Here is an 18,215-nt window from a genome sequence, read left to right as displayed (position 1 = left end):
CCGCGCAAGGGCCGGGCGGGGACGCGCAAGGGCCGCGCAAGGGCCGGGCGAGCCCGCGCAGGGGAGCGCAGGGCGCTGCGGGAGCCCGTACGGCCGCGCGGAGCCGCGCAAGGGCAGCGCAAGGGACGCGCAAGGGCCGGGCGAGCCCCCGCGACGGCGGCGGCTGCTCCGCGCTCAGCCCCCGGCCCCGCGGGCGCGCAGCCGCTCCCCGCGGATCTCTCCGCAAGCGCGGCTCGAGCAGCGCTCCCGAGGGGCCGCGGGGGCTCCGCGGGCGCTCCCGCGCCCCTAAAGTCGTTTGGAGGCAGCGGCGCAGGGCGCAGACAGCGAGGCTTTGTGCCGGCGTGTGAGTGGAGCGCAGCGCAAAGCAGGGAAAAAAAAAAAAAAAAAAAAAAAAAAAAGAAAAGGGGGAGAGAGAGAAAAGAAAAAAAGAAAAAAGAGAAAGCAAGAAAGAAAAAAAGTGGTCAGAGTAGGTTTGAGAAGGAATCCGGTAAGTTATAGGAAGCAAAATTAAATGTCTGGTGCTTACACGACGGCATGTTTTACAAGGGAGAAGGAAACTGTGCAGAAAATGCATGGGCTTTTATTGTTGGATTTCATTGCCTGTATTGTGGTGGATGCTTTATGCTACGGAGAGCAAGTTTAATTGAACCAGATCGCTGATTTCATATAGTAGGGGGCATGGGGTGGTTTTTTTTTTTTTTTGTTTTGTTTTGTTTTCGGGGTTAACCCTTTAGGGGACTAGAGGCAGTCAGGACTGAGCTCCACAGCTCCGAGTTTCAAGCCAGCAAATAAAAACACATTACATAAAAACAAACACCGAGCCCAGTTATCAAATCCTCAATCTCTAGCTATTATTTTCCCTTGTATTTGGAGCTTTTTTTTTTTTTTTAAATCACATCTGTCGTTCCCAGCCTTTCCCAGGACTGCAAAGCAAAGTGGACAGCTTCCATGTGACCACCTAGTACAGGAGGCGTTTTCTGCTGGGAAACTTTGCAGTGGTTTTCTCCTTCCCTTTCCTTCTGAGAGCTCAGAAAAGAAAATGTGCAATCTTCCCAGTGATTAAAGTCTCCGTATTTGTCTTCAGACTTATCGGGTTTATCCAAACTTTTGTGTGTGTGTGTGTGTATCCCCCAGCCCCCCCTCCTGTGCATTTGTAAAGTAGCCCCATCTAGCAATGATAAATATCCCTGTTGATCACTTGATTGATTACCTCTCGGAAAGGTCACGCGGGCTTGCAGTAATTTCCTTTTGCCTAAGGCTCCCTTTTCACTTTTACTCCCGCACGACAGCTCCAAGTATACAGGATCTTTATTTTTGATTTTTAACCCCTAAATAGCTCCCCGAAAACAATGCGATGGTGAAAAGAAGGAGGGAAATCAGCCGGCGGCTCCGCGCTGCCCCAGCCCTGCCGCGCTCTCCCGGGGCGGGTTTGGGGAGGGAGAGCCTCCCTCCCCTGCTCTCCTGTGGACTGAGAATTCGGATTTAAACAACCAGACAAGCTATTAATTTACCCATGCTACCCAGGGTCCTGAACCCAATTAATTTCTAATAATTACAGCCCAAGGGGGCTGGAGAGATCCCTCTGCCTCTTTCTAGCCTTGCCACTTCGCGGCACCGAGGTCAGCATATAATAATAAAGTGTATATTTTGAAAGTGATCAGCAGAACAGTGAGTTATTGCAATGAATGAAAATTGTTTCCATTTTGGCTAATTGAGCCCGTGGCTGAAAGCTGGAGTTCTGAGACTAAATAAAGAGGACTGTTTTATTTCGACGTGGGCTGGAAATCCCTGCATAGCTTTTCGGTCACCCAGCAAGAAGCTTAATTTCTTACCAGCAAACCTGAACTCAAGCGTTGGGTAAACAGTATTAATAATTGCATTACAATGATTAAATTAATCTTACTGGTAGCTAGGAGAATATAGATTGAGATTGAATAACACGATGTAAAGTTCACTGCACAAAGACAATAGCACAACAAATACCTCGATAAAGAATTCCAACTTTTCTCCAAGTAGACTGCGGGGCTTGCTCAATTATAATGTAAGGAAGAGAAAATTTCCTGTTACGGGGAATGCCCTGAAACCTGTGTACGAGGGGGTGCCTTTGGTCTCCCAGCCCGTATTAGAAACAGATTTAATTCCACCCCTCCGTCCTGAAAAACATTTTCCCAAATTTTAATCTCTGTTTCTGCCCGTGGATCCGCTGAAATCGACCCCGCATCCCCGCCGCCGGTCTCTTCCCACTCGGGAGGGAGCAAAGGCTGCCGGCGCGGGGGAGCTCCCCCGCACCAACGAAACGGAATTCCCGGGGGGCTGCCCGGCACTTTTGTGGGAAGGGGGCGAACCTGGCGGGGCCGAGCTGGCGATGCCGGAGCCCCGGGCGGGCGGCGCGGCACCTGCCGGGCTCCGGGCCGCTGGGACGGCGGGCAGGTGGCGGTGACAGGCGGGCACGGCCGGGGTCAGGGCCGCCCGCCCGGGAATGCCGCATCTGCGCCCCGGCCCCGCGGGGGCTCGGCCGCCCGCTGCGAGCGGCTCCCCGGGCACGGGGAAGGACGCGCATCTCTTTGCCGGGGTCTCCGCTTCAACCGGGGGCGCGGTTTGACTTTGCAAGTTCACGGGGGTTCGCGTTTTTCCCGAGTGACCCGGCGCCGCGGGTCGGGGGGGTGTGAGGGGTGATCTGGGGACAGCTCGGTGCGGCCCCGCAGGGAAAGGCAATGTTTGCGAGCGAGGTCGGGGCTCGGGCAGTGCCAGGACCCCGAGAGCAGCCCCTGCACCCCGAGAGCAGCCCCTGCACCCGGCCCGGCCCCGCGCATCCCCCGCGCAGCCCGTGGCCGCTCCCCGGCTGTCCCGGCCCTGCCTCCGCAGGGACAGAGTGGCCCAGCTCCTCCCGGGACAGCCCGGACAGGGCATCCCGATGGGTGCAGGGGCTTGGGGGAGTCCCCTGCCCTCCTGCTCTGGGGATGTTAGGTGCTCCCCTGCCCGGCTGAGGGGGGATGTGGAGAGGGCACACAGCAGCTGCTTGTCCTTAAAAAAAGGGGGGAAAAAAAAAGAAGAAAAAAATTTCCAAGTTACAAATTAAAAAGAACGATTGGCATCGAAGACGGCTCCGCAGTGCGGGTTCAAGCGCTTGCGCCTGTCTGCCGGGCGTTCGGGGCAGCAGAGGGATCCGCGGTGCCCCCGCCCCACGCGCGGGGCTGTCACCCGTGGGGCGGGGGGGCTCCACGGGCGGCCCCGCTCCGCAGCAGCGGCAGCCGGGGGGTGGGAGGCGGGATGGAAGGGGGAAGGGGCGATGCTGAGGATTTTATTAAAACAAAAAAAGTTGAGCAGCGTGTATGTACTGGCGCAGCCCCGAGTCTGAAAGATTGTAATTTTCTTTTATGGTGTCTGGCAGGATTTGCAACAGATATTAATGGGAACATAAATAGCGCATGGAAGGTATTGAACAAAACTGTTTAATGCAAGGAGGTTGTACCGGGGGAAAATCTATACGTAGTTTGGATTGATTCATACCTCGGACACAGCCATCCCCTAAAGGAGTTCCCAATTTCTGCGCGCTCCCTCTTTGATTGGCAAACCCTGTAATTAAAACAGATTAGAGCGGTCGGTGTTACTGTTTTTAAAACGCTTTTTTTCTGCCCAACTGGTGGTGGCTGAGCCGAGTTCAAGGTGGCGAAAAAGTGTGCGCGCCGCGAAAGTGTACGATTTCATGGTACGCATACATAATAAAACATGTAATCAAATTATATCTCTCTGCCTATATATGCGGAAAGATCTACGGTAATCGCTGCCGGCTGAGAATAAACTATTTAAACCTTGCAAAGACTCCAGAACGGTATTAATATCCCATTAAAAAAAGGGGAAAAAGGCAGAAAAAAAAGGTGTCGCTTCTCCCCCCAGCCCTTGCCCCGCGGGAGCGCGGGTCTCCCCCGCGGTGACCCCTCCCGGGTGCGGAGGCGGCGGAGCGGCTGCCCCGCGGCCGCGGAGGCGCAGCCCGGCGGCGGCTGCGCGCCTCGTCCCGGCCCGTCCCGGCCCCGGTGCCGGCTGTCAGGGTCCCCACCGGCGGTGATGGATCGCTGCAAACTTTTTTTTGGCGGCGCTGAAATGTTGAAGAGCGGGGGGGAGCCGCCCGTGCGCATGTGCGAAGGTGTCCAAACTGACAATGCTGGAGAGATAGCGAGCCGGGATTGAGAGAAAGGGAGAGTGTGTGTGCGGGAGAGGGAGAGGAGAGAGGGAGAGGGGGAGCGAAAAAGGAGGAAAAGCTCCGGGAGGAAAAAAAAAAAAGCCCCCCCCTACCCCAAGCCCACGCCAGCATCGGCCGCGGGACTGGCAGCATGCGATCCAAGGGCAGGGCGAGGAAGCTGGCCGCAAGTAGGTGCAATACCCCTTTCTCTTGGCTTTTCACCCTCCCTCTCTGCCATGTTGCATAGACATGTCTGGTGCGGCGAGGAGCTCGCAGGCAACCTGCAGCATCTCCTCCCAGCCTCCCGGCCCGGCCCGGCCCGGCCCGGCTAGCCGCGGGCGCAGGTAGCCGCTGCGGAGCTACCGGGCATCCCCCGGGCCCGGCCGCGCTCGCCCGAGGGTTTGTGCCCAAAAGCGGCGCCCGTGGGGCGGGCGGGGCCGCTCGGCGGGGCCGGGATCGCCCCGCGCGGGTCGGCGAGGGACGGCGGGGCCGCCGGGCAGCGCGGAGCGCCTCCCAGCCCGCTGGAGTCACCCGCGAAAAGTTGATGTAAATGTTGTAATTTCAGGCGCTTTTCCAGCACTTTTTTATACAGTTTGGCCGCCCGAAGGTCTGTGTTCCGCGAGGCGAGGGCTCGGCCGTCCACACGCAAAGCCCGACTTACTTAATTATTTGTCTTACGCTCACCCCATCTGTTTCTCCTTTATGATAGGGATCTCTGCTTTTAACTGCTGCAGTGTGGGGGCTCCTTTTAAAAAAAAAAATCATTTTTTTTAAAATGAATTTTGAATGGGTTCAACAACAAAACTTCGCCAGCTCTCGCGTCCTGTTTTAAAAACAACTGATATCTTTATTTTCTCTGACACATCTGGGGAAGTTTCATTTGATACCCATGGCGATGGCAACTTACATTCCCGAGTGGAAAAAAAATGGGCAGGAGGAAAAAAATCAGATGAAATGTTGCATAAGTTGCGTGACGTATAAAGCAGATGCTTATTTACTCTTTATTTGTGAAGGGGGAAAAAATAGAGAAGCGTGGAAAAGGGGAAGTGAAAGATGTCTCTGGATCATCATCAGCTTTTCTCTGAACCTGAACAACAGCAGCAACCTGCGTTTGATTAGGTGATCTCAAAGTGGATAGTCCAGCGCCCTCAATCTGAAAACAAATATACTTTTAAATCTCAAAGTTACCATCCGTTCTTTGGAGCTAATTATGGGGGGAAAATCTCCCATCCCCGACAAAATCCGTCAGGTTTCCTCGCCTCTCCCTTGCTTTGCTCGCTGCGCAGCGATGCAGGGCTCCTGCTGCTGCTCCTGCTCCGGCTCCAGCTCCGCGGGCGAGATCCGATCGACTGCAAACTTTGCGCGTCTTGCAGCAGCAGCAGCAGCAGCAGCACTTTCCCCTCCTAGACAGATGTGTTGCATTAAATAATCCTTCGGTTACAATGGACTCATAAAGGAAATCATATTTAAAAAGCCGGGATTTATTTCTTTTTTTGTGTTCCGAAAAGCTGCTTCTTTCCCCCCCGAAGAGCGTCTCAGTTTCATGGCAAGTGGAAGGAGGGCTGGAGGCGACCTCTTTAATTTAGTCGTTCGAGAGAAAAAGGTTTTAGCTTTTCGGATCCTTCTGTCTGAGTTAGGAATAGGAAAATACTTTGCAGCCTTCACCCTTTTACGTGGAAAAAGATACAGATCGGGATAAAGCGCATTTCTTGTATTATTTCACTTTTATTGCTTTATGCGTGAAACAAAAAAATCGCCCCGATTGCGTGACTGTCGCTAATACCCAGACAAGCTTTTCCCTCTTAATTAAGGGAGAATACCTGAAGGGTATTTTCTTGACCTCAGTGTAAAATCGCTAAAAAATAATCTTGAAGCTTTGCCCCCCCTCTTAAAAAAAAAAAAAAAAGAGATAGAAAAATAATTTAGAAGAAACAAAAAGAGCCACGCGGGGAATAGCCAGTGAATTTTTTTAAATGTCCAGCTGTAAAAATAAGGGAAAACACACGCTGAGGTCGGTCTGCCCGCCACGCTCTCGGGAGGCGGGCGGTGAGGAGCGGGGAGCGGCCCGGGGGGCGCGGGCCCGGCCGCCCGCAGCCGCGCTGCACCTGCGCGGGCATCCGCGCTCCGTGGGGCTCCGGGACAGGCCCCGGGCCCCGGGCAAGCTGCTTTTCCACTCGGGTGGGTTCGTGCCCGCCTGCTGAAACCGTATCCCCGAATAACCCCCGCCCCAGCGCGGGCCGCCGCAGCCCCGCAGCCGGCCCGGGGCAGCCCCAGCCACCCAGTAGCCTCATAAAGAGACAGAAGGTGATCAGATTAGGGGAACACACGTGAATAAGGAGGCACTTGTTACTTTTACACTTTATCACCACTTTTTTACAGGCAATTTAGTGCAGTCAAGGTAGATCCAGATCCCTCTAACCATCTGAGATAGTAAAATAGCACTTTCCTAAGTTTCAGCAGGTTTTCCTGCGCCTGTAATTTGCCTCAGTCTAGTACTTAAAAGCCTTGATTGAAAAACAGAGCCGGCAAGTTTATTTGCCTGTTTAAGACTGTCCGGGAATTTGTTTTCGAGCGGGGAGATGTTTGCCGTGTCCCGGCTGCCGGCCCTCTCGGCGAGGCTGTTTATTTGCCATCGCTTTGCCATCGCCTCCGCCTCCGGGCTCCTGCACCGCCGCGGGCACCGGCTGCCCGTGCCGCGGGCCCGGCGCGGGCGGCCGGCTGTCCCTCTGTCCCTCTGTCCCTCGGTCCCTCTGTCCTTCGGTCCCTCTGTCCCTCCGCCCCACCCGGCCCGGCCCCGCCGCCGCTGCTGCCGCGGGCCGGCACCGCCCCGGCACCGGGCTCGGCTCGGTTCGGCACCGCCCGGCCCGGCCCGGCCCGGCGGCATCCCCGGCGCGGCGCTGTCCCCGGGCCCTCTATTTTTTTCCCTCCTTCTCTTTTTTCTCCTCTCCCCACTCTCTATCCTTCTCTCTTACTCAGGGCCATCAGCCACCCCTGAATTTGGGACCAACTTTGCCGGCGGGGCTGAGCCCTGCGGTGCCTCCTGGCTGCTCCCGGGCCACCCCGGGCCGGCCGCGGGGCTGGGCAGGGAAAGGACACAAAGGAAAAGGACTGTCCGAAAGGCGAGCCCGTTATTAATACAGCCCCGCTTGTAAATGAAAAATGTAACCCTTGTTAATTAACGCTGTTTACATGGGGTACAAGAAACTTAAGAAATGTTTCTACAAAGGGGAAGGAACTGTTTACAAAACTCTTTCAAAAGTGTGACATATTGCTGCAGTTCCAGCACTAAAAAGCCAAACACACTTACACGCCTTTGAAGTTGGCTGGCTGAGGCAACATTATTTGACTGGGATTCAGATATTGCTTGTGGGTATAACTAATGGCTTTTACCTAGTTAGTGGGCTGGGAGGGGCGAGGGCCTGGGCGCCGTGGCCATTGGGTCCCTCTGGAGAGCTGGGGCTGGCTCCCCGCCAGCTCTGTACAATGTCAACATTGAATATTTGAATTCCCAGACTCTATTTAACAACTTTCTAAATAAATAAACTCATTGTGTGTCTGTGTTTAAAATTATTTCACCTCTTTCATGAAAGCTACAGCATCTTATTACACCGGCCTCTCGGGCTGCTTTTCCCCCTTTTCTTTCCAAACAAACACAAACGGAGCTGAGCACTTTTGGTTTTTTTTTTTTGCGCGGCGCTGTCCCCGGGCGGCTCCTGCGCGGGGACGGGCCAGGCAATCCCATTATATGCCGGGCATATTTTCACCAGGCGCTTCATTAACCCTTTTCAGGGCGGAGAGCGCGCGTGTGGCTTTTCGCTCCCTCTTTCTGCCCTTCCTTCATTCCTTCTTTTCTTTTCTTTTCTTTTCTTTTCTTTTCTTTTCTTTTCTTTTTCCTTTTCCTTTTCCTTTTCCTTTTCCTTTTCTTTTCTTTTCCTTTTCTTTTCCTCCTCTATTTTTTTCCCTCCTTCTCTTTTTTCTCCTCTCCCCACTCTCTATCCTTCTCTCTTACTCAGGGCCATCAGCCACCCCTGAATTTGGGACCAACTTTGCCGGCGGGGCTGAGCCCTGCGGTGCCTCCTGGCTGCTCCCGGGCCACCCCGGGCCGGCCGCGGGGCTGGGCAGGGAAAGGACACAAAGGAAAAGGACTGTCCGAAAGGCGAGCCCGTTATTAATACAGCCCCGCTTGTAAATGAAAAATGTAACCCTTGTTAATTAACGCTGTTTACATGGGGTACAAGAAACTTAAGAAATGTTTCTACAAAGGGGAAGGAACTGTTTACAAAACTCTTTCAAAAGTGTGACATATTGCTGCAGTTCCAGCACTAAAAAGCCAAACACACTTACACGCCTTTGAAGTTGGCTGGCTGAGGCAACATTATTTGACTGGGATTCAGATATTGCTTGTGGGTATAACTAATGGCTTTTACCTAGTTAGTGGGCTGGGAGGGGCGAGGGCCTGGGCGCCGTGGCCATTGGGTCCCTCTGGAGAGCTGGGGCTGGCTCCCCGCCAGCTCTGTACAATGTCAACATTGAATATTTGAATTCCCAGACTCTATTTAACAACTTTCTAAATAAATAAACTCATTGTGTGTCTGTGTTTAAAATTATTTCACCTCTTTCATGAAAGCTACAGCATCTTATTACACCGGCCTCTCGGGCTGCTTTTCCCCCTTTTCTTTCCAAACAAACACAAACGGAGCTGAGCACTTTTGGTTTTTTTTTTTTTGTTTGTTTTTCACTGTCTCCTATCTCTCCCCTTCTCACTTTCTGTCTGTCTTCTCACAAAGCACGACTGGCAGCTGCTCAGACATCCCACCACGTCCTCAGTGGGACAGCTCTGTGCACCCTGTTATCTAATCATAACTAAAACCAAAGCCAGGTTCACCAAGTCGGTTAAATATTAATCATTTCTAAAAGGAGGCCCAAGTGAGTGCCATTGCTGCAGCAGTGCCCTGAACATACTCAATCATTTTGGCTGCCCTACCCTAGGCGGGCTCCAGGGACAGCTTTCATTGTTGTTTGCCATAAATGGCTATTAGTGTTCATATTCACCTATTCACCTACTTATTTAAGTGCACGTAAATGTGGATGTGGCTGTGCTTATGGAGATGTGTGCATACGTGTGTGTTCAGGACATACTTCTCTGCTTATGCCACGAAGATATATTTATTTATGTGCATAATAGCTATGTCTGTGTTTGCACGTACAGAGAACAGCAGGTACATCCATTTGATATTTGTAATTGTAATTAATATATGTACAGTGTATAGTTTAGAGAGACATTGTGGTATGCACAGACTGCTGGGGTGCTTGTAAAACTGACAACAATATCTGTACACCCACAAAGGCTCTGAAAGGCTCTGGATGCATGTAGGGAACACAGTCCTGATATGCAGGAGCCTGGGTGTTGTTCCCTGGGATGCTTCCCAAACACAATAATTGTGTGCTTCCGTGGCAGGAATATCCATTGTAAAATATTTATTGCCTTGCCATGGAAGTAAAGGTGGCTGGACAGAGAAGGTATTTCTGCCTGTCCTGGGGAGTGCAGCTCCCTGATAAAGATAAAGCTGAGTTGCTGAAGAAGAAATTGGAATGAATTTTCTGCCAGGACAGGTATGTGGTGGAAGAAAGAAAGTGTTGGTGATTGCTCCTGCCCCAGGTAGATGAGGAAAGGGCAGTGGGGAAGCAGATGGAGTTTTATAAATCTCAGCTAATGAAACCTTGTCCACAGAAATTGCATTGCTTTGCAGTAAACCACTTTTTAAACAAATGTACTTTAGCTTTGGAAGGGCTTGTTCAGACACTTAGGTTTCCAACCAAGAATTCATAATATTTGTTTATTTAAAATTTAACTAGGTTTGCTGTCATTTTTGGAGCAAGTCGGTGTTCTTTTGCTGTAATTTAATACAATCAGTTTTACATCATTTCAGTTTAGTTAGGCAAGAAGTGGCTTATGAAGAGCAGAAAGAGGTTTAATCCCACACGGTTTTCAAACTAGCAGATGCAAGTGTCATGTTATTCAGTAGACAGAGCTAGAACTGCACAAATGCAGATCAGAAATGAGGTTTATATTTTAAGTAGTGAAAGTATTTAACCAGTAAAACTATTTATTGAGAGCTGGGTGGGTTTCAACATCAGTGGAATTCCTTTGTCTTAATTAAGGTTGGCTGTTTTTCTAAAAAGATATGAGCTAATCCAAACAGGAATTAATTTAGGGAATTCCTGTAGCCTGTGTTACACAGGGGTAGCAGACCAGACCACTCTTCCTGGTTTTATAATCTATGCACCCAGTTAAGGCACTGCAGTTTCATATGGAGACACAAGCTGAAGGCTGGGATCACAGGAATGCACTTAAAAACGAAATGGTCATTAAAAAACCCAGGTTCAGCTCCGACAACGCAGAACCAACATCTGGCACGAAGTGTTTTCCATCCTCAGCACTGCTTACCTGGATCACAGGCACCCTCACAAGTGCCCAGCTCTGAGGGCAAAGGCAGTGATGGGTTTTTCAAAGATGGGAAGGAGGAACGGGGTGTAGGAGCTGAGGTTTGGGTACAGGGAGCAGGGTCTGGGGTCGGTGGTTTGATCGCTGCTCTGTGATGGATTTCCAGTGGGCTCCTGCCACGTTCCTGTGCAACAGGTTACTGCTGCTGCTCCCAGCACCCAGGCAAGACCAGTGAGATCATGACACAGACCAGTTAGCATCAGGAAGCACCTCCAGGACCCCCTTGCTGCGGGATCTGCTGGAGGAGGGGTTTGCTGGCAGAGAAGCAGCAAGGTGGGGACGGGGGTGGAGAAGCTGAGGAGAAGTGGGTGTTGTTATCCCCAGGACTCTGTCTCTTTGCACTGCCATTTAAATAAAAAAAAAATAAAAATCCTCAGGGTAGAAAGAAACCCTGTCTGATCACTCATTGACTTTCTGTTCCCTCCCTTTTGTTTGCATTTCCAGGCTATGCCGAGGCATTGCCTTCTCCAGTGCTGCTGGAAGAAAGGGCAGCCACGGATACGTGTGGGAGGAGGGAAGCTAGCCTGCAATGAATATTGTATTTGGTGCTAAATATGTAACAAAGAGAAAGAAATGTGAGTTAATCCAGCAATAAGAGTTGGGAAGTGAAATACAATTCGTTTTATTTCAGGGTTTAATGCTGTGGTCTGTTTCAGTGAAGCATTATCTTTTAAACTGGGATATACACAACGACATAACCCCCACTACCTTGAGGGAATGTCAGAGTTTGATCTCTGAATAAAGGAAATTCAGAGTTAAGGCTGAAATGTACCACATGGCCTCCAAGTCCCAGGAACAACAGGAGGCAAGGAAGTAGCTAAAGCTATGGGCTGCACTTATTTTAAAATGAGTCCAGCAACTACCAAGCCGCCAGCGCTCGCTGCAGATCCACGGCACGGCTTGAGCTGGGATTTGTATTGGCCAGAGACAGATCTGGGATGACCTTGAGTCTTTTTGGAAATCTTGGCTGATCTGTGATGAGCATGAGAGTTTTATGGTGGAAGGATTACAGTTCTGGGCTTAATTTATGCAACAGAAGCACTCTTGTGTCCTTTGACACCGATAGCTTTTGTTTAGAAAATCTTATATTGGAGCAAAATTTTGGTTCAGAAAAGAAATATACCCAAGTTACAGCTTTCTTTCTTTTCTGAAGAATTGCTTTTATGTCTGAATGGGTGCACTACATTTTAGCCCTGTTTAAACTCCAAACTAAATTTAAATTGCCTGTAAAATAATCCACAGAATGGAAACTGCCACACAATCGTAGCCCTTGCTCCCTGACCCAAACCCATATTCCATTGCAAAGCAGCGCGCTGCTCTGTTCCGTGATTACAGTAAGTTAGAAACCAGAAGAGCAAGACTTCTATGAATAGGTTATTTTTGGCAATTGCATCACCAATTATGTATAAAATTTCAAAAAATATGGGTTCTGCCAGTTTGATCTCTGAGAAGGATACAGAAAATGAAAGCTTTGAGACTGCTGTAACATCATACTATTTTGTCTATTAGATATCATTAGATTACCAGAATACTGAGACCTTCATATCAACCAGCCTAACAAAAATTTCCCAGGTGGTTTAAATTAAAAAATTAGCCATAAATATATTTTGTATAATGTAATTTATTATGGATGTTTATTGTGTGCAGTGGGAAAATGTTTGGTTTCAGATGATCTTACCGTATAACATGTGCCTTACTGAAACTGTTTATACTGAGGCAGCCTGGAAAAGCCCCAGTTTAATTCTGAGACCGGCCGGGCTACATGCTCTGAAAGCCACAGGAAGGCAGAGCCCTGCCCCTGGAAAGCCAAAGGGGCAACAGCATCTTGTGTGGGACATGTGCAACATAAAACTCGGCGGTGGGGGGAAGAGCTGAGTGGCAGGGAAAGGTGAAGGATGGCTCAGGGCAGTGTTGTTTTACAGGGAAAACGGGATAAAAATGATACCAGCTTGCAGCAGGTCCTGTTATACTGGGATGGGAGGCTCACTGGTGTCCTTTTCTCCCACATCCCATATTTATCAGCCCTCCTTTTGTTTCAGCTGAGTGCGGTGAGCAGGGCTCTGTGCTGATGCCCACCCATGACTCCTGATTTGCTCTTCTGCAGCACAGAGAGGGGGATTAAGCTGGCCTTAGGGACCCAGGGGTTCCTGTGGTGGACACATCCATCCTCTGCTGGGATGCTGCAGCAGGGAGCTGATGGCTTCAGGAAAAAGATTTCTCGCCTCCTCTCCCGCTCTTTTGCACAAAGTCCACATGTTGGCAAGGGTGAAATCATTCCTCAGTTAAAAAAAAAAAAAAAAAACAAACCCTCAAAAACTTCCTCCCCTGCCCCAAACTCCTTCACACATGCATTAACACCAAACTGGCAAAGCCAATGGAAAAGGATTTTGCGTTTTGGCAGCAGAGCTGGCGCAGAGCTCGCTGCGGGCCTTCTCCCAAACCCACTGGAGCTGAAGGAGCTTGTACCGACTTCAGCGGGCCTTGGGCTGGGTCTGGCTGGGAGGAATCTGCTTCCCTTCATCCTTGGGGGAGGGGGGTTATCAGCAGCTTTTGCTCTGCGGTGAGCCCCAACATGTGACGCTGTAACAGATACCTGGATTTACATCAGTCTAAGTGAATTAGGTTGGCCCTATAATCTGGCCTCATTTAAGAGTCATTTTAGCCATTAGGATGAAATATGAACGCTGCTGATGGGGGGACTGTGGTGACTCTGAATCCTTGTTTCCCACCGTGCTCCATCTCTCCCATGGCTTGAGGACCTCTGAGGGCTCTGGTGGTCACTTGGGGAGGGGTCCAGCACCCCTGGCTTGCACTGCAGGGCTCTCCATTCCAAGGACTGTGGCTCTCCAAATAGGCTGAATTTGTACCTTCTGAACAAATAGCTCTGCTGCTGAAGGTACCTGGTTCCTCCAGTAAATGCTCCATTTATTGCCTCCCGATTTCACCTCAGACAAACAGAAGGTTTGCGAGAGACAAGCACCGACTGCTGGAAAAAAATCACCCCAAACATGTCTAAAGCACAGCTTGAGTCACTGGTGGTGCCTATATTTTTGATTTAAAAACCATTTAACATTTCCAGCGTTTGACAGAAATGATTCACATTCCCCTCTTGAAAACTTTGCGATTTGAACTTACCGTGGCACGTTACATTCACTTGCACCTTGGTGAGGAATTAAGCAATGCTTTTGGTGAGTTTTAATTTTTCCCACTCTCTTTGTGGCTCCGTATAAAGGAAAAAAAAAAGGAAATATGTTGTTTGAAATAATTTTGAAGTGATGTTTCTATTTTACTTTTTTTAGGCTCTTGATGTATTTTTGGCTACAGGGACTGGCATGGAGCATTGGTCTAAGAATATACAACACTGAAAAGCAAAGTGATATCAGCAGTATATGAGCCAACTGCACTGCTTTATAGTTTTGCTGTTTCATTGTATCTGTGCCATGATAATGATGATTTAGAGCAATAATGAGGACTACTTAATTGTAAAATATAAACAGCATGAGATATTCGTCCTGATTCTTTCAGTTCATATAGAAAGCAATATTTCAGTAGTCACTGGCTGCCTGTGAAAATGCTGTTAAGCAGCTATGCTCTGCCTGAATAATTACTGTCCAGAAGTTTGTGCTTCCTAATAAAGCCAAGGTAACTGGGAAATGAAGAAATGATGCACTAGGTCACTCCAGATGAAGCAGATCAGAGAGATCAGAGTGAACAAACCTGTGCAGTGTCTTTAATATCAGTGACCAGCCTCAGAAAGAGAGAAAAGGTGAAGTTATCTGTGCTAGCAATGCCCTGAGTGAGAGCTGAGTTGAGACAGAGCCAGAAGGGGTGGTGCAGTCAGACCCAGGATGGAATGGAGCAAACCTTCCCAGCTGGGGCTTCTACCCTGCACCAAGCTGAAGGATCACTCATGGACCAAACACAGAAGATTTATTTCCAACCTGACACTGTTATTTATTATAACTTGAATCCAAACAGCAACCACAGAATGCAGCCAGCCTGTTGTGCTGAGCTCTGTGCAAACACGGGCAGCCTGCACAGAGCTTAGGCCCTGAGAAATGCAGATTAAACCTGGGGCCTGCTGCCCTACACATGCAATTACAGCATCACTGGAGGCAGTAATAAAATCCTGAGGAGAAATGGATCCTTTAAGGAAAATCCACGGAGCCAGGACTCCATGGCTTGCACACGGGTGGACGTGCTTCAGCTTTAATCACATCAGCCCTCTCCCCCTACCAGCAAATGCCCCCCCGGCTCTGTTTTAGCTGACCCTATTATTTTTGGCCCTGTCCATAATCTTGGGTGATCAAGCTGCATTAAGCTATGAGTATCCTTGCAGCATCACCTGCTTGCTTTCAAAGAAAACAGCTCTGAGCTTCGCAGGGAAGGAAGAAGGCAACGCCGGCAGGTAATCCAGCCCTATAAAATCCCTGGGTTGTGGTTCCAGCCCTCCTTCCACGCGGGCGCTGCCAGAGGGACCCGAGCGGTGCGGCTGGCAAGAGCCAGCAACCAAAAAGTCCCTCAAGCCTATAAGGTTTATTAAGGTTCTTTTTAAGTCCCTGCCAACAAAAAGGGTCCACACAACCTCTGAGTGAGGCTCCATAAGCTCAGTTTTATGTTCGGATAATTTGGAGCCAAACTGTCACGGAGTTCACATAGCGAAATACCCCATGGAGCATCGCAAACTGCGAAGAAAATATATCGAGGAAAGGGAGGACTGATAATTTTATGGTTTTCCTTGAAGTGAAGCAGTAAAATGGGCTTTATTTAGCAATTTCCGGATTTCTGATTGCAATTTTGTTACCAGCGTAACGGTTTTCGATAAAATGTTTTGTAAATAGGGAGAAATGTTAGAAGCCGAGGTCCTGCAGTGCTTGGATCTGCCGTGGGAAGCAGTGCCACACACTCCAGGTTCCCAAAATGGATCAGACCTGGATTGACTTTTGGACCAGACCACTGGGCAGGGCATGGCAACAGCACTCAGCTCTGCTGTGGAAGGCTGGAGGTTGAGCCCAGCGTGGCTGGGTAGCCCCTGGAAGGGATAGGCCTTAAAAAAACCAGGAATAATTTGACCCAGGTCCAGGGATGAGCAACATACACTTATTTTTGGAGGGTGAAGCATTTCTAATTTGAAATACATTTAAGAGCTCTTTTTTTCACAGGTGAGGTGATCATCACAATCTCCAGGCTCATTTTCTAAACCAGGTTATTAAAATCACTTGTCCCTCAGCCTTTTGGCTATGTGTAAACCTAGGTCCAGAATTCACAAGATAAACCTCCACTATGTTTGCTCCTCACACAATAACTATTTTACGCTTGGCATGGCTCATCTTTTAAAAATCTATTTTACAATGTAATAATTCACACCCACTTCTCTTTGGGAAGTCATTTATAGAAGGGAAATTAAACATGGCTGGGCTCTGGAGGGAGTACTGCTGATACATGCAACAGCTTAAAATGTTGAGGGAAGTGGTTCTGGATATGGGAGAAGATGCCATCTTGACCTTGGCGGTTTGTTTATTAGACACTAAATCACAGACATTTCTTCTTCCAGTTCTAACTGGTCTGAGGACTCAGATATAACCTTAAAAAGCCCTTTCTGGGGTTTTAAACAGAGTTTAGACCTCATCATTGCTCAGTGCTATTTATGCAGCTTGAATGAAACAAGGGAATGCAGAGACCACCATGGGAAAGAAAAAAGATGAAGAAACTAGAGAAAAAAAAGGAATATTCATTCCAACAGCTGTATTTCATTTTCATATGTTGCAGTTCCTGGTGCCACAGAGTAGAGAGAATAAGAAAATATTTGATGTCTTTTTACTCACTTTTAAAATGCACCTTGTACATACAACAGCCAGTTGGTTATCAAACTCATCCTGCCAGTGTTCCTAGAAAGAAGGGCTGTGTCTCACTGCCAGCAGCAAAGGAAGCACTGGAAATAAGGTGGAGGTGACCAGCAGGCAGGGAGGGAGGGGGCAAGAGGGCTGGGAAATGGGACGTGTCTGATGGATTGCTGTCAGACCCCTGAGAAGAAGGAGCCAAACAAATGGGCTCTGCTGGCACCTTTCTGCACAGGAATAATTTGGGACATCTGTTTTAAGAGATGATTGGTGCTTTTCATATACTAAATAGGCTCTGAATATGCTGTTCTCCTGCTCTCCTCTCCTTCCTCAGTGCTATACCAGTTATATACAAACATATAAAAATATTTTTATAGAGGATCTCAGCAAGCTAACATGGCTAAATCACCTCTGTGCATCTTCACCTCCTGCTTAGCCTCCTGTTTCAGAGCCTCAGTGTAAATTAAGGTGCTGGGCTTACTCTTCAGGTCCACATACTCCCTCTGTGCTCCTGCTGCAGAAATAGCTCTGCTCCATGGGTTGGTGAGGATCCAGCTGAAGCCTGCGAGGGCTGGAGGGAGCAGTGTTGCTTTAGGCTCCCTGCCTGAGGAGTGACATATCAGAAGTAATAAGTCTGAGCCTGAGCTGATGTCTAACAGCATCGGAGAGCGGGCTGGAAGGCTGAACTCCTGCAAAAATGAAAGCAAGGAATTTAACAGCAGTAAAAAAGAGGTTAAGGAAAGAACAAAAAAAGGAAAGGAAATAAAAGTGATATGAATGGCTAGAAAAACAGCTATGTCCAAATATTAACCTCTACTGCTGTATTTTGACACTGGGCTGAGTTAATAGAAGTACATGGCTAATACACATTAAGCTGGAAGAAGGTACTTAATTTCAGAAAGTATCTGGATCAACTTAACTTGAAAATGTATTAGCAGAAGATATTTTATGTATGTCCAAATCTGCCAATAGCTTGAAGACATATTCTGCAGGAGGCTAGCAAGAGAAAAATGTGTTTTACTGGTGGGGTTTTCAGCCAAACTCTCTCGTTCTTGAGGCTTCTTTTCCCTTTCTTCTCCATGATACCTTTTCCTCAACCATCAGAGGAGCAGGAGCAAACAGACCTTTTCCCCAGCCTGTACCTTCTGTCAGCTGCAAGAGCCTCACAGACAGCACTGGCTTGAAGGGTTTTTTTTCCTCTTAGAATGTTAAAAGAGCAGCCCCAGAGCACAGGAGCTAAACTGGTGTAAAACTGGTGTGAGAGCAGAGCCCACTTTGGCAGGGGATGGACACAGTGCTGGCTGCTCGTCCTGGGATCCATCCAGAGGTGGAGAAAGCAGATACAGGGCAATCTTCACTCTGTCAAGGTCTTTAGTGTATAATGCTTAGAAGTGGAAAATAGTTTCACTTCTTTAAAATAAGGATTTTTCTCTTCAATTCTTTAAAATAAAGATTTTTTTTTCTTCTTTTTTACTTTGGTGTGTCCTTGGGGTTTGCATTCTTCCATGGGTATCATTTATTTCACAGCAAAGAATCGTGGTGAGACAGCCTGGACTTTAATTTCTGGGAATATCTTTATAGGCTTGTTTTTGTGGCTATATAACAACATTATGTTATCTATCCATCTCTCATTCCACTTCCTGATATACAGAATTATCAGGACTACCCATCAGTCACTCTTGTGTTTTCT

At 48.8% G+C, this 18,215-nt stretch overlaps 1 protein-coding gene across 6 annotated transcripts in view; it reads left to right on the top strand.

Annotated features, from left to right (window-relative positions):
• The first annotated feature begins 4,054 nt into the window (after positions 1-4,054).
• MECOM (MDS1 and EVI1 complex locus) overlaps positions 4,055-18,215 on the top strand; it is a 324,276-nt gene continuing 310,115 nt past the window's right edge. For 2 of the 6 annotated variants that reach the window (XM_041467818.1, XM_041467819.1), the window contains exon 1: positions 4,056-4,368. In XM_041467818.1, coding sequence (XP_041323752.1) covers positions 4,332-4,368 — 37 coding nt within the window. In that variant the 5' untranslated portion in view covers positions 4,056-4,331. Of the gene's footprint in view, positions 4,373-18,215 lie in introns of all 6 variants that reach the window. The other 4 variants (XM_041467817.1, XM_041467821.1, XM_041467820.1 and 1 more) reach the window with 4 other exon arrangements.

The sequence above is a fragment of the Pyrgilauda ruficollis genome, unplaced genomic scaffold (genome assembly GCF_017590135.1).
Source record: "Pyrgilauda ruficollis isolate IOZ18807 unplaced genomic scaffold, ASM1759013v1 scaffold21, whole genome shotgun sequence".
NCBI lineage: Eukaryota > Metazoa > Chordata > Aves > Passeriformes > Passeridae > Pyrgilauda > Pyrgilauda ruficollis.
Note: the sequence above shows the minus strand (reverse complement) of the source record. Positions and strands in the feature narration are given on the sequence as shown.